The 14,455-nt window shown below is 59.0% G+C and overlaps 1 protein-coding gene across 3 annotated transcripts; it reads right to left on the reverse strand.

Annotated features, from left to right (window-relative positions):
- Nucleotides 1-339: 339 nt before the first annotated feature.
- Nucleotides 340-11,137, reverse strand: RASD2 (RASD family member 2). Of its 3 annotated transcripts, none has more exons than XM_025881483.2 (3): nt 10,114-11,137; nt 4,939-5,332; nt 340-1,588 (listed from the first exon to the last, which is right to left on the reverse strand). In XM_025881483.2, the coding sequence occupies exons 2-3, from the start codon at nt 5,225-5,227 to the stop codon at nt 1,059-1,061; spliced, it is 819 nt and encodes a 272-aa protein (XP_025737268.1). In that variant the 5' UTR covers nt 5,228-5,332; nt 10,114-11,137; the 3' UTR covers nt 340-1,058. The 3 variants fall into 3 exon arrangements, with proteins under 3 accessions (XP_025737268.1, XP_073756987.1, XP_073756988.1); XM_073900886.1 differs by lacking the exon at nt 10,114-11,137 and adding an exon at nt 7,522-7,564; XM_073900887.1 differs by lacking the exon at nt 10,114-11,137 and adding an exon at nt 6,151-6,188.
- Nucleotides 11,138-14,455: the final 3,318 nt, after the last annotated feature.

The raw sequence follows: 14,455 nt of genomic DNA on the forward strand, positions 1-14,455 counted from the left end.
ACCCAGTAGGTGCTCAATAAATGCTTGAGGAGCGAGCACAGTAGAAGACGGCGTGGTTCTAGGCAGAGCCTTGCCCTGAACCTGGTGGGGTGGGGATGGGCTGGAACGTGCCACCTCCCCCCTGAGTCTCAGCCGCCTCCTCTGTGAAACGGGGGGTGGGGGGGCAGGAGGAGAAGCAGCCCAGCCTGCCCCCCCACCTCCCCAGTGCACGTGTAAACTGTGAAGCTCACGACGGAGGGCAGTGTCTAGCCGGAGGCAGGCCCCAGAAACCTTGTCCGGGATCGGGATCGGGGAGAGAGGTGTCCCCAGCAGAGGCAGCGGCTCTAACCTGGCGGGGGAGGGGGGGGGGGGGCGCGGGGGGTCGGGCCAACGAGGCGGGGGTAGCTTTTCAGTACAAGGATTTACGTTCCGGCAGCTACGCACAATGCACCACGGGAGGACAGCAAAGCACACCCAGCAGACAGGGGAGGAATCTGCGGGAGACGGTGGAGGCCGGCCGTCCCGGGATGGGCGGGGTCTGGGGACGTGGCCACGCCCCTCTTCCAACACAGGGTTGGCAGCCCTGGCTCACGGGTGGGGACTCCTGGGGGTCACCCCAGGGGTGTGGGGGGGCGCGGAAACGGCTGAGCCGAGACTGGAGGGCGAGCGTCCTCTCCCATTTGGCTCCGGGGCTCGTTATCACCCCGCGACTGTTCCACGAAGTTCCGTCAAGGCAGGGAGTCTGGCCCCTCCGGCATCAACCCCAAGGATAGGGCGGCTCTGACTTGGGTGCCGAACAAGTCCCGAGGTCTCCCAACCTTGTTTCTGGCCCCGCACGGAGGAGCTGAAAGCACAGGGGGACCTCAGAAAAGCAGAATCAGAGGGAAGTGGTGAGAAGACAAGAAGAACATACAGAGGTCGGAGGCTGGGGTCGCCCAGTCTGGCGCCAGAGGCCTTCGAACACGGCTGCTGTCGGGGTCCCGTTCAGGGGCGGGGAGGGGGGGGACATACGGGCAGCGGGCACCTGGGGCCACCTCCCGTAAGGCACTGCCTTAGCCCCAGCCCAGCGTCCCTCCCGCTCACTGGATGGTGCATTTGTCCCGCTCGCGGGCCTGGCCCTCCCGAAGGACCTTGGCCTTGATGTACTTGAGGTCACTGTTGACGCTGGGGCGGCGGGCAAAGGGTGAGACCATGCCGTAGGCGTCCATGTCCTTGACGCGGCGCATGCAGAAGGGCCTGGGGTGGAAGGCGTCCCCGTACTGCACGGAGATCTTGCGGTGCAGGGCGGGGCTCATCTCGTGGGGCAGCTTGGCCATGCTGAAGAGCACGTAGAACATCTCATCCACGTTGGTGTTCTTCTTGGCCGACACCTCGAAGTAGGCGCAGTTCTCGTCCCCGGACACCAGCAGCTCGGCCTCGGTGGTGGGCACCTGACGGCAGAGCTCGCCATGGTCGTTCTTGTTGCCGCAGATGACCATGGGCAGCTCCGCCGCCTCCTTGGTCTTGTTCTTCAGGCAGGACTTGACCTCCAGGATCTGCTTCTGGAGGCGCTTGACTTCGTCGAAGGACTCGCGGTTATCCAGGCTGAACACCAGGATGAAAACATCACCTGCGGGGAGAGGGACCCAGGTGGTGAGGCCACCCCTCCCGGTCACTGACTCAACCCTCCCGGCCTAAGGGGGAGTGGCTGTTCTCCCCATTTTCCAGAGCAGGAGGCTGAGGTCCAGAGGCTCAAAGCCCTTGTTCACGGTCACACAGTGAACGTGTGGCTCAGCCTGGCTCAGACACAGTTCATCCCCCCGACACTTCCCTGCAGAGCTGGAGATAGAGCGAGTTGCTTGTGAATTTGTGCAGACTGTGTTAGAATAATAATAATAAATACAATTTTCGTGGCAGCAGGGGTCTTGCCCGACTTGTTCAGAGCACATCCCCCGGGCCTGGAATCATGCCCAACACATCGCAGGAACTCAGAGTGCTGGCACCTGGCAGGCCTCGGTTCACATCTGGCCCCTGCCACTTACTGGCCCCGCAGCCTGGGGAAGGTCAGGCAGCCTCTCTAAACCTTAATTTTCTCCGTCTGTCCCACGTGGATGAAATACACCTTCTTGTGAGGGTTTCACCGGGTAATGAACGGAGAGTGGCCCAGGCTCAGAGGTCTTAGGTATCGAGATGACAAGGGGAACAAGCCCCTGCGAGAGCCAGTGTGGGTCACGTGCTTCATGCGCACTGTCCTCCCCGACTCCTCCCAAAACCTCTGCGGTGGGGATTTCAGTACCTTCCTGGTATAGGTGAGCAAACAGAGGCTCAGAAAGGGCGAGCAACCTGCCCAAAATCACACAGTGTGGACATAGCTAGGCCGAGACGTGGACCTGCTGCTGTCCTTACCTAGCCACTGCCTGGCACACGCAGGTGCTCTCTGCTTCTTGAATAAACCATGGATGAATAAGTGAGTGCTAGCCTCCAAGACCCATGCGGTCCCTGCTTCAACTCACTGCATTACTCAAGATGAGTCTTTGGGTCTGAAATGGGCCATGCAGGGGTGGCGGGGGGCTGGGGGGGGGGGGCAAGGAGAGAGAGACCAGGCAGTGCCTACACCCCAATCTCTGGATGTTACTACTGGGATTATGGCTCACGCTCAAACTTTGGCTTCAGTTTGAAAGAACCGGTGGGGAGATGTCAAAAATCCCTGTATCCCAGACAAGGAAACTGAGGCTCAGAGGCCCATGCCACATTCAGAACCACGCTCCAGCCAATGGTATACCCTTCACCATGCACTCCGGGACAGAGGGAGACGGGATCACCCACGACCTTGTCCCCCAGCACCCAGCACACAGTGGGTGTCCATAAAACTGGGTGAATGGGCAGGGTGGGATGGGAACAATGGGGGTGGGGGCTGCTGAGAGAGGCACTTGCCAGGTGGCCCCAGCCTGGCAACCGTGTCTGCGTGGGCTGCCAACCCCGTCCCATTAGGCTACGCCTGGGCCCCTGAGGACTCGGCGGCCTTGACATATTCAAATGCAAGACCGCGATGCCAAGCTTCAGAGACAGCGTGTGGCTGGCAGCTGGAAAGAGAGCTGGCGGCAGAATTAATGGCTTTCAGAACTTCCTGCGCACCAGCACCAGGTCGGAAAATGAGGCACGGGCTGGTGAGTGAAAAAAGCAAGCAGCAGACAGATGTGCTCCGAATCGTAAGTGCACGTTGAAAAGAGACGGGCAAAAGCCCTCCCTGTTATGAAGACGATACAAATATAAAGGTCAGTGTGTTCGTGGGGGGTCCAGAAGTGTCCCACCAGACTGATGGGGCGGTCACATCCGGGGAGGGGACAAGAGCCTGGCGTTGGGGACACAGGTCAAAGGGGCTTCTTTAGGCTTCTCTGTGTTTACAGGAGGGTGTGTTTGCATATCACTGATGTAATTAAAAAATGAATGTTGGAAATATGCACATGGTCCTCCTCCACATCTCTCTCCCTCCCTCTGATGTTAGCCTTAATTATATTGGTGGGCACCCAGTCTGCTCCCCAAGCCAAGGAGAGCGGACATCCCTGCACCCCCACCAGGTGGCTGGAAGTTTCCCCACAGCCACACGGGGGGGAACCAAGCCGATGTCCATTGTACGGCTGGAGAGACTGAGACTCAGACCTCTGGTCACATATTGGAGCCACCAAGTGGCTCCAGGTCAACCCAGGGCTCCTTCTATCCACACACGGCCTCTCCAAGATATGGGGTGGGGGGTCCAAGTGTGATGTGGGTCAGACGGTCAGCAAGGACAGCCTGCAGGAAGAAGCCATCTGCCCAGGGTGCTCAAGGAGGGGGCTCGGCCAGGGTACAGGGGCAGGAGTGCGCACGGCGTGGGTTTCTTGGTGCAAGAACATCTCCATTTGGGGGGTTATTTTAGTGATGGATAAGGGGCACTTGCTCATTCCTTCCCTTCATCACTGCCCAGCAGTGGGAGAAACATGGCTTAGGAAAGGACTCTCTGCCTAGCCCCGAGCAGGCACTCTATAAATGCTGAGTGAATTTAAGACCAGTGTTTACTGAGCACTTACTCTCTGTTCACCAAGCACTTCTGCCGTATTAACTCATTTACTTCTCACAGTGACCTTTGGGGTGCTCTCACACAGAGAAAGCCATGCCCCAGACAGATAAAGTCACTTGCCCAGAGGTAAAAACCAGGAAGCCGCTGCCCCAGGTGGCCCGGTCTCTGGCCCGCCCTCCTATAGCCGCCACGCAAAACTGCCTGAGTAATGCCCAGTCCTGCATCTCCACGCGCCCCCTTAATCCCTGACAATCTCCCTTCCCTCCCCACCATTCCCAGCAGGGCCAAGAGACTACGGGACAGTTTAGTGGTAGAGAATAAGAGCCAGACGGCCAGGGACCACCTGTGTTACCACCTGGACTAACTTAACCTCTCTGGGCCTCCGTTTCCCCACTTGTAAAGTGGAAGCAAAGACCCATCTCCTAGATTAATTGTGAGGATGAAATAAATCCATGCCAAGCTCTAAGAATGGGCCCAGGCACACAGCTTGATAAGCAGCATTAGCTATTGCCACCACTGTTCCTCTGATTACTACTGAGCTCCCGGCCTGGGCAGGGCTCCTGCCTACCCTTTGACTGACCGCTGCCCGGGTCCTGCCCGCCCTTACTGAGACAGCAAAGGCCTGGGGTGTCAAGAGATCTGAGGCCAGCAGACTGACCCTGGGCCCCGGAGCTCTGCTGGGCTACCTCCAGCAGGAGAGTTCCCAGAGAGGACTACCCACCCCCCGCCCCCCATAACCGCCCGCGACAGCTCCCGCTCTTCTGGAAGGCAGCCCTGCAGGACTCGATCCACAGCCAGCCAGAGTGGAACTTGGGCCCCAGCTCGATCATCCGCTCAGGCAAGCAGCCGCCCTCTCTGCCCCTCCAGGCACACCCCACCCGGGAGGCTTGTTGTGAGGGGACATGCCCACCCCGGGGACCCACCTGTGAGGATGGAGAGTCTGCGCATGGCAGGGAAGGGGTGGTTGCCGGACGTGTCCAGGATGTCCAGCTGGTACATGTCGCCTCGGATGTTGTAGACCTTTCGGTGGAAGTCCTCGATGGTGGGCGTGTACTGGTCCTCGAAGCGGCCGTTGAGGAAGCGGGAGACAATAGAGCTCTTGCCCACCCGTGAGGCGCCCAGCACCACCATGCGGTACGAGTTCTTGGCGGGCACGCTGAGCGTGCAGTTCCCGCTGGACAAGGTCTTCATCATGGCTCGGGCCGGCGGCATGGAGCGGGGAGCCGATGTCAGGAGGCCCTGCACCCGGCCCTGCAGCCTCTTGCTGGCAGCCTTGGCCTCCTCTGCGTGGCTCCGGTCTAGGTGTCCGTTTTCTGTCTGTAAGATGGGGACGTGAGACTGGGGTGTCTCTAGGGGGCCTTGCAGCCCTGCCGGCTCCGTCATTCATGCCCTCCCCGGCCTCCTTCCTCCGCATCCACCCACCCCACAGGCGCTCATCACCCTTGTGTCTGTCCACCCCTTGTTTATCCGGGCCCAGGACTGCTGGGGCCGGAATTTTTGCTTTACCCCGGCTCCCTATTGCTCTCGGGCAAGCAGGTAGCTTTGCAGAGGCCCCTTTGACCTGAGAGTCACTTCTCTCGTCTATAAACGGGACTCTACTCCCAGGACTGTTGCACATGCTGAGGTCATAAAACGTTAACTCTTGCTAGAACCTGATCTCTCCCTGGCCCCTCGGTCCTGCCCCACTCTGGCCTCCCAGGAGCTGTGAGTCCAGGGCATGACTTGGGGAAGGCGCTAGAAAGCGTTTCTCAGGCCCGGGCCTAAGGCCGTTTCAGGCCTTCCCAGCAACAGGGAAAAGGCCACGTCCAGACCACATCCTCCCCAGCCAGGGCCCAGCGATTTAAGCACCAGGCCCTGGGAATTTGCTCACTTCGGAGATCCAGAGACCTGGCCTAGGGGATGTGGGTCAGAGAAATGACCCAGGAACAACTCGAGTCCCTCAGAGCTCCAAGTGTTTATGGTCCTGGGGTATACCCAGAACTTGCTATGGAGGCTTCTCAGCCTTGTGGAAGAGACTGAAATGGGTCCCAGCTCCAAAGCCCAAATGGAGATAAATAACCCCCCAGGGCTCCAACAGCCCCACCCCAAAGGCCAGTCACAGCCCCGCCACCCTCCTTCCCTCTGTCAGCACCCACCAGAATCCACTTAGAATCCCTGAGCCCATCTCTCTGCTGGAGCTCTGTTGAGATCTGCCTCCACTTCTTAGCTCGTGCTAGTCCCTCTGCCAGAACACCCTCTTCTCTTTATGTTTCAGGGCCTGCCTCAAATACCACCTCCTCTCTGAAGGCTTCTCTGGCTCCCCAGCCCACCCCAGCAGGAATCCCTCCCCTCTCTAGAGAAAAGGAAGCAGAAATGGACACAGGCCCGCTGGAATATCGGTCCCCTCTGCCCTCAGCCTGTGGCCACACACGGTTGTGCAGGCTGGGCACTGCACAAGGCACCCAGCTGGGTGGGAAAGTAAGGGCTGTCTTTGTGGAGTTCATCTGCCCAGAGAAGGCACCTCTTTTCAATGTGCACTGGGAGCCATACAGACCAGCTCCCATTGGTCCGCACCCCTGGCTGCTCCAGCTCAGGAGCCTGTAATGCCTCATCCACTTACTCCAAGGCTCTCTCCAACATCACATTGTTCTCTGCCCTTATACTAAGAGACTGGAGGTGGAGAGACCTGTGTGTGAGTCTCCTGGCATACGTCCTGTTCGGGGCATTCAGGCATCTGCCTCTGCTCGCCCCGCCCAGCCGAGAGCCACTGTGCAGTAAACCAGCTCTCAAAAAATACCTTTTTAAGACGCTTCTATTGGTAGCATTTATCAACCTCCGTGGCACACACATTCCTACCACGGCCAATTCCCAGCTACCAAGAGGATCTCGATGAATGAATTGCAAAGAGAGGCACACAATAAGCCCGCTCTGCACACTGCTGACCCTAAGCCTGGAGCCCTGACAATCACCATTAGCCAAGCCCCCGCCGTGTGCCGAGCACCGTGCTAAGTACAGAACAAAAACGGGAGCTGACATTGACCTTGCAGTCAACGTATGCCAGAGTGTTCTAAGCGCTCTGATTAACGTGTACTCATTTGCTCCACCCCTCAGTAACCCCAGAAAGAAGGTGGTGTTCCCCCAGGTTACAGGAGAGGATCCTGAGGCCCAGAGAAGTTTAGTAACTGCTCATGGTCACACAGCCAGTAACCAGCAAAGGAGAGATCTGACCCCAGGCCGTCTGCCCCACGCAACGGAGCCTCCTCACCACCTCCCTCCAAGGAAGATATTATCTGCCCATTCCACAAATAAGGACTCTGATACTTAAAAAGTCTCCTTGACTGGCCCATGTAGTTAATAAGGGAACCAGGACAGTGACTCCGTGACGAAGACCACCACATCTCCCTCTAGTTCATGCCTGCGGCCATCTCTCAATTTATCCCACAGGATTTCAGCACCATGTACACAGCAAGTGCTCAATAAATGATCCAGGAATGAATGAAGCAAAAGGGTCTGCCTTTGGAGCTCACCTGCAGCTTCCTTCTGAGGCCTTGCCCCTCCTCTCCTGCCCTGCCTGGCTGGCCCAGGTGCTGTGCTGAGGGTCTCTGTGCCCCGGACACACCTGTGGGTGCGCAGTGGGGAGAGGGGGCTGAAGTCTTCTCGGCAAGCCAGCCTGGGCCTTCAGCAGAGACGGGAGGGAAAGAGGCGCCACACCACGACAGCCCCCTCCCTGGTCCCTCTGCAGGGAGCTGGATTCTGCTGTGATCACCTCTGTCTAGACAGAGAGGGAAGGAGGCCAGCAGCCCCCAGGGACAATGCTAGTCCCCATCACCGCCTGCCCAGCTTCTAGCCCGGAGTTCCTGGTACAGACGTGCTAGGATCAGTGGCTGAAGGGGCCTGAGCAAGTCGGAGAGGAGAGGCTGAGAGTCAGAGAGGAGACGGGGCCTCAGAAAGAGGCCGGGGGACGGGGGCGGGTAAGTGGCTTTCTTCTCTGACAGAAGACTGTGAGTCTTCACGTGGCCCTAGCCACGTGGGGCTGTGTGTGGCACCCAGACACCTGGACGCCAGCTGACAGCGCTTCCGTGAGCCCCACCTCCTGTCCCCATATCTTCCTTCCCTCTCCTCCCCCAGAGGCGGCACAGGGGGCCGCTGTGGGCACGGCTTCTCTCCTCTGCTGCTGGCTCTCCACTCTCCATCCTCAGCCGGGCCGACCTCACACAGCGAGGAGCAGAGGGCCAGCAGGGGGCCAGGGGCCCTTCGAGAATGTAGAGCCCAACCCTGGAGGCTCAGAAGGTGGTTAATGGGGACCCCTCACAGCATGAGAACCCGAAGGTGAGTTCTGTGACTCTCAGCTGACCCCACCCAGGGCCATTCCCAGGGCCGCCAGGGAGGCAGAAAGTCCCAGAGCAGAGATGGAGCGGGGCCATCCTGGGAGAAGAGTAGTCGAAGCCAGACGGGCTTCCGTCACACCGGGTGCTTCGCATACCTTGTGCCAGTGACCTCCCGACAGTCCCATGAAGAGCAGCCCACCATCAATCCGCCGGACTGACGGGAACACTGGGGATCGGTGTGGCTGAGTCACTTGCCCCAGCTCACGCAGATCACCGGCCAGGCCAGGATGAGAATTAGGCTGCTGGGCTCGAAAGCCTGGGCTCTTACCTCCACAAAAACCCACCCCCGGGCCAAGACCAGTCTTGTTCAAAACAGTGCCTGACTCAGGGAAGCCTCAGCTGGCGTCAGGCAGAGGGATGACCCCTGAGGCCTATTAGATTCTCGTTCCCTCTCTCTCCCCGCGGCTGGGGGCAGGCACCCTGCCCAGGACTCACCCCCAACCCTGCCCAGCCGGCTCCCAGCAAATGCACCTGTAGGTTCACCCCTTTCTTCACCCTCAAGCCCCTCGCCCAGGGCCTGCCTGGAAGATGGAGGGAGTCAGAGGGACAAGAACATCAGGACAAGAGTGTGGACATGGCCTTCTCCCTGTGAGTCCCCAGAGCTGGGTGCACTGCACCAGTCCCCCCCCCACTCCCTCCCGCACACCTCAAGCCCCCTCCATTAGCACACATGCCAGTTCTCTGGACATACACCTTCTTCACTGGCTTCCATCCCTACCCCGAGGGGTGTCCTGGGGGCTTTGCAAAGTCAGCCTCACCACCCTTGGCAGCTCGGGATGGTAGAAAGCAGGCAGCCACCGGCTTCCAGCACACCAGCCCTGCCTCTCACCAGCTCAGCACACTGGGGCAAACGGTTTGGCCTGGTGGGGCTGGTCACCTATCAAATGGCTGTTGTAAGAAGCAGCCCCGTAGGGTGGCCTGGATTGTTCAGCGAGAAGTCAAGAGGCTAATACAGCTCTTGACACGCAGCAAGCGGGTTCCTTTGAGGCACCCCCTCTTGGCATTCAAGGGGTTGCCTGGAACAGCCAGGTGGGGTGGGACTGGAGTGCAGGCAGAGGTCTTGGGGGGGCCCCATCTTGCCACTAGGACGCCAGGGTAAGCCTGAATCATGGGCTCCTGAGCTGGCTGCCCCATCCCAGCCTGGCCTCCTACCTGCCGCGAATTCTGAACATTCTCTCATCCTACCAGGGCAGGGGGCAAAGGGAGGAGAGGTCAGAGAGAGCTCCTCAGGGGTACCTGGAGGCCCTCCGGGCCAGCTGAACACAGGAAACATTTCCGGGGCAAAGAATCACCCAGGAAACTCACTCCCTGCACCACCACCCCCCCAAAAAAGCTCAATGAACACTGGACAGGAAGGTGCTCCTTAATCTTCCCTCCTCCCTGATCCCGTGTCCTCATATTTAAATGGCTATTGCTCTAGGTCCCTGAAATGGAAAGCTCCTAGCAACACATCCAGCACATAGTAGAAGCTCAGAACATCTTTTCCACCTGGGATAGGTGAAGGGCCTAGTACTCAGCCTGACACACATAGTAGGTGCTCAACTAGGATCATTTTCTTTAGATATGTAAAGCTGCCTATGATCCCCGCACAGAGGAGATGCTCAATCAGCTTAACTTTCCCTGGTCATGCAAAGCTTCCTCTAGCCTTCCTCCCACAAGCCTCAAACCTTTCTATCTGGCTTCCCCCACTTCCGCCAGCTCCCCAGTTCTGTTGGGGTGTCTCTCTCCTACCTGAGAATGGCGGGCTGGGGCTCTGGCACAGCTTGGAGGGCTGCCTGGAAGCGCCTGGAGGTGCGGGGAACTGCTGGCCTCTCCGGCCGCCGCCGCCGTCGCCGCCGAGGCTTCCAGAGTCTGCAGCGGCTCCGGGGTCACTGCGCCGGGCTCCTCCTCTGCGCGGCTCCGGGCGCCGGGCTGGGCGCGGCCGGGCGAGGGGACATGGGGAGCCGGTGCCCCATTGGTGGGTTCCAAGGGCTCAGAGGGGCCTGGGCACCGGGCGGGCTCGGGCTCGCCGCCGGCCCTGCCCTGCCCCGACCCGGGGGACTCCTGCTGAGCCAGGTGCCCGGAGGCGCGGGGACGTCCGATCCCGGGGTCCCCGCCTAGGTCTCCGGGGCTGGGGGAGGGCGGTAGGGGCGAGTCCGGGGCTTTAAGAGGGTCCTTTGGAGCTGCCTGTGGGTGCGTGCGTGTGTGCGCGTCCGGAGTGGGCGAACCTGTGCTGGCCGCCTATGCCACCTTCTCCGCCCGCTCGGGGGGGAGGGGGGGGTCGCTCGGGGTGGGGGTGCTGCCCCGCTCGCCGCGGCCTCCTCCTCTGCCTGCAGCTCTGCAGCTCTCCCCGCGCCGGAGGGACGGCTCCTTTCTCCCTGCGAGGCGACGCCAGCAGCTGGAGGAGGAGCAGGGCGCTCAGCTCCGCGCGCGTGTGGGAGGGGGCCTTGAACGCCGCCCCAAGGTTTCGCACGTAGCTCCGAGTTAGCCTTAAACACGCTCCTCCTCCCACTTCACCTCCTCTGGCCCTCGGAGGAGGCGAACTTTCTGCGAGCCCAAGCTCCTCCCTCCCTCCCTCTCCTGGAGGCGAACGCCCCTCTCTCCCGCAGGGCGAGGTCAATTGTCCCTCCCGAAAGCGGTCGCAGCCGGGGCTCCCGGTGGCGAGCCCAGCGGCAGAAGCCCAGCTGGCCTGGGCGCTCTCCGCCGCGCCTGCGAGCGTCCCTCCGCGGACCCGTCGCGCAGCCCCCGGCCGCCCCCTCCCCGGCCCGCGAGCAGCGGGTCCCGCCGCCCTGCGCCCGCCTCGGCCTGTCGGAGCGCGCTCGCCCGCCTTGCCCGGCGCCCCGCCCCTAGCACTGCGATCGGCCAATGGGCGGCGGGTCCCGCGGCCCGGCCCCGCCCCGTCCCGCCCGCCCCGCCCGCCCAGCCCGCGGCAGCCCGGGCGCCGCAGTCTGGCGCTCCGCGTGCCGGGGCGCGTGGGGTCGGGGCTGCTGCTGGGGCGGCTGGGGGTGCGCACCGTGACCGGAAGGTGGCACCAGCCTCGGGGGCTGACGTCTGCACGCGCATTCGCACGCACACCGCGCCGGCCGCAGGTGACCCCTGAGGGTCCCGCAGCCAGTCGCCCGCGGTCCCCCCAGCCCGCGCGCCAGGACTCCTGCGTCCTCGCCCATCGCGGAAATGCCCAGGTGCCCTGCCGGTGTCCGGCCTGCCCGCCCCGAGATCTCGGGCCCGCGGGACCCTGCGGGATGGCGCGTGAACCCCGCACGTGCCGCCCGGAGGGGCCGCGGAGTCACCGAGCGGAGGTCTGTGCGCGCAGGTCTCGGAGAGCACTGTTGAGAGAGCCTTGCTGGGGATGAGCCGGGCGCCTTGGGCATTCAACTCCATTCTCCCTGCCTTGACCTAGGGCAGACATCAGTCGTTCCTATTATGCCATATCTAGACATCACTTATTACTTAGTATTTTCTTAAATCCAAGACCCACTCTCCCCCCAACACATTTTTTTTAGAGGATCGTTATATCACTGCCTTAAATGGGAAGCCAGTATCACTTGCCATAAATAGAAGGTAAGAGTAAAAATAAACACAGTGAAAACAAACCAAGGTTATTAAATTCTAGTTGGAAACTCACATGCCAGGGCTTGCGAAGTGCCTTCAGTGAAAGATGAGAGATTGGCAAAGTTTGGAGAGGTGTCAAAGACCTATTTATTAGCACCCATCAGAGACTTCTTCCTTCATGCTTTCAGGAGGCTGAAAAGAGACTGTTCTCACTGTGTGATAGGGTGAAGGGACACATACTGTCTGTCAAACCATATTTTGTATTATCCAGAGAACTGTCCATCACTTGCAGAACCCTGAACCTGGAGGATGTCTGCCAATCTTCCCTCCACTACCAGACCTATTCTCCCACCTCATGGTGAGTGGTGGGAGTCTGAGGGGCACCAAGCTGAGGGTCCAGCTCCAATGGGTGAGAGACTGGCGTTCAAGACCTGCCTCTGTAACCCCTCAAATATTTGGCCCTGGGCCAGTCATGTTTCCATCACTAGTCAATCTTCAAGGACTAGATGGGGTCACAAAGGGCTGACCTGTACAGTTGTGCAGGTTGCTTACTGGCTCAAGGGCACTTAGCTAAGGAAATTCAGCTTGTGCTTTCCTCTGGGCCTTGGTTGTGTCACCTATAAAATGGGTATGATAGGCTAGGTCCACAGAGTGCCAAAATCATCTTAGACTTTGATTATAGAAAGTGGCTTGCTCTGCTTTGTCCCTGTGTGGTCTCGAGGTTCCCTAGGGACATCAACCAGAGAATATGGGGTAGGTGGAGGAGGAGGTGGAGAGTGTGGTACTTGCATTACTTGATTATGTTTAGTCCCCCAATCAGAGGATGTGAAATCTGGGCTAGGGCTAAGGGATGTGCCCAACGTCACGCAGTCAGCAAATGGCAGGATCCCAGCCCAGCACTCTTTCCGCATCCAGACTTTGCTTCTAGGAACTGGCTTCGGCCCAGGAGGGCTTGTGCTCAGCTCGACACACAGAGGCTGTGAGCCTTGAGCTAGCTGTAAGCTGGACAGCAGGAGGCAGGCAAGGTGTCATGCTTCAGCGGGAAGGCTGGCGTCAGAAGCACTCAGGCCTTTGGGCCATTTCTCCCATTCCCATCTGGGAAATGTGGCAGGTGGCTAGCTCTGAGCCAGCCCAAGACCCATCACTTGCTGCTTCAGCCCCGTCCTCCACTCAGCCGGTCATGCTCCATGGACCTTATCTTGAGGGTTGCTGCACATGGAGCTGCAGGGCCCCGGGAGACCCACCTGCTCCTGTCCCTCCTCAAACGCCGAATGGCTCAGTCAATAAGCAGGTGCACGTAAGGGATCGATGCCCAAAGAAGCTTCACGTGGCAACAGCACGCTTCCCAGTTCTCCCTCTTTCCTATCCTTCCCCCACCCATTTGCCTCACCATCTCGAATGGCCCATTTGTTGTCGTCCCCTCCCTGCTTAGTGGGCTCCCTGTCCCGCCGCCCCAATCCATGACCACTTTAATCTTTTTCAAAGATATGCCACCCCCTGCTCAAGAATTGTCATGGCTTAAGACTTAAAATCTAAACCCCTTAGTCTGGCATCCAAAGCCTCCAACCAGGATCTAGTTCCCATTACGTCCCACCATCAACCTGCATTTCCAGCTAAATCAAACCATTTCCAGGTCCCTCGCGACGTTGGGACTTCCCTCCTCCAGGCCTTTATGTATCTGATCCCTCTAGCTGGGAGATCTTTTTCTCTATCTTTACTCAGTGAACTTCTACACATCCTTCAAAGCATGGTGTTCACATCTCTCCCCACAGAGCCTCCTAGTGGTGTGAATGTCGTCCTCTTCCGGGATCCCGTGGCAAAACAAAACAAAACAAAAAACCAAAAAACCCAAAACCTTGCTCTTGCATGTCGGTAACTGACCGTTCCTTTAAGCCTCAGTTTCTTTACCTGTAAAGTGGGTGTTATGTATCCACCTTATGGGTTGTTGGGAGGATTAAAATATACTGTAAAGTGCCTCGCACTGGGGGCCCTGCATACAGTAGCCTCCATCATGATTACTTCCCTTATGGCCTATGTCACATCCTGCCATACACTTTGGACATGTGCCTCATCATCCCCATTAGCACGTGAGCTCCCTGGAGTGGGGACAGAGCCTGATTCATCTTCGTATTCCCACATCATTAAGGGCAGCATCTTACACATTGTGCGTTTTTTAATAAATGCTTATTGAATTGGGCTCAGCTCAACAGCCGCAGAGCAGAAGCAATGCGCGAGCTCTCCTTGGAAACAAGAGGAAGGGGAGGCAGGCACGCACAGCGAGGCAGAGTTCAGTTTAGTTCTCCCAAAAAACCCCACTTACAGAAGGGGAAACTGAGGCTCAGGGAGGCTGTTCAGAACCAGGCCACTAATGGGAGAGATTCAAAAGACATTTCTCCAAAGGGAAGTAATGTGTTTGCCCAACCAATGTCCTGTCACATCCCTGGCTGCTTTTCTAGAACAGTGGTTCCTGTCCCCGGCAGAGAATAAAAATCACCTTGGGGGAGGCTTACGTGATAACAAAGCCCAGGCTCCTGCTCAGAGG

Source organism: Callorhinus ursinus, unplaced genomic scaffold, assembly GCF_003265705.2.
Source record: "Callorhinus ursinus isolate GAN/ISIS: 27379988/994484 unplaced genomic scaffold, GSC_fseal_2.0 scaffold14, whole genome shotgun sequence".
NCBI lineage: Eukaryota > Metazoa > Chordata > Mammalia > Carnivora > Otariidae > Callorhinus > Callorhinus ursinus.

What these genes read in the sequence shown, in the direction of transcription:
- RASD2 (XM_025881483.2), bottom strand. Translation starts at nt 5,227, where the DNA reads ATGCCGCCGGCCCGAGCCATGATGAAGACCTTGTCCAGCGGGAACTGC. An exon ending in CAGACTCTCCATCCTCACAG is followed by an intron (nt 1,589 to 4,938) that starts GTGGGTCCCCGG and finishes CTCTCCCCGCAG; the next exon opens with GTGATGTTTTCATCCTGGTG.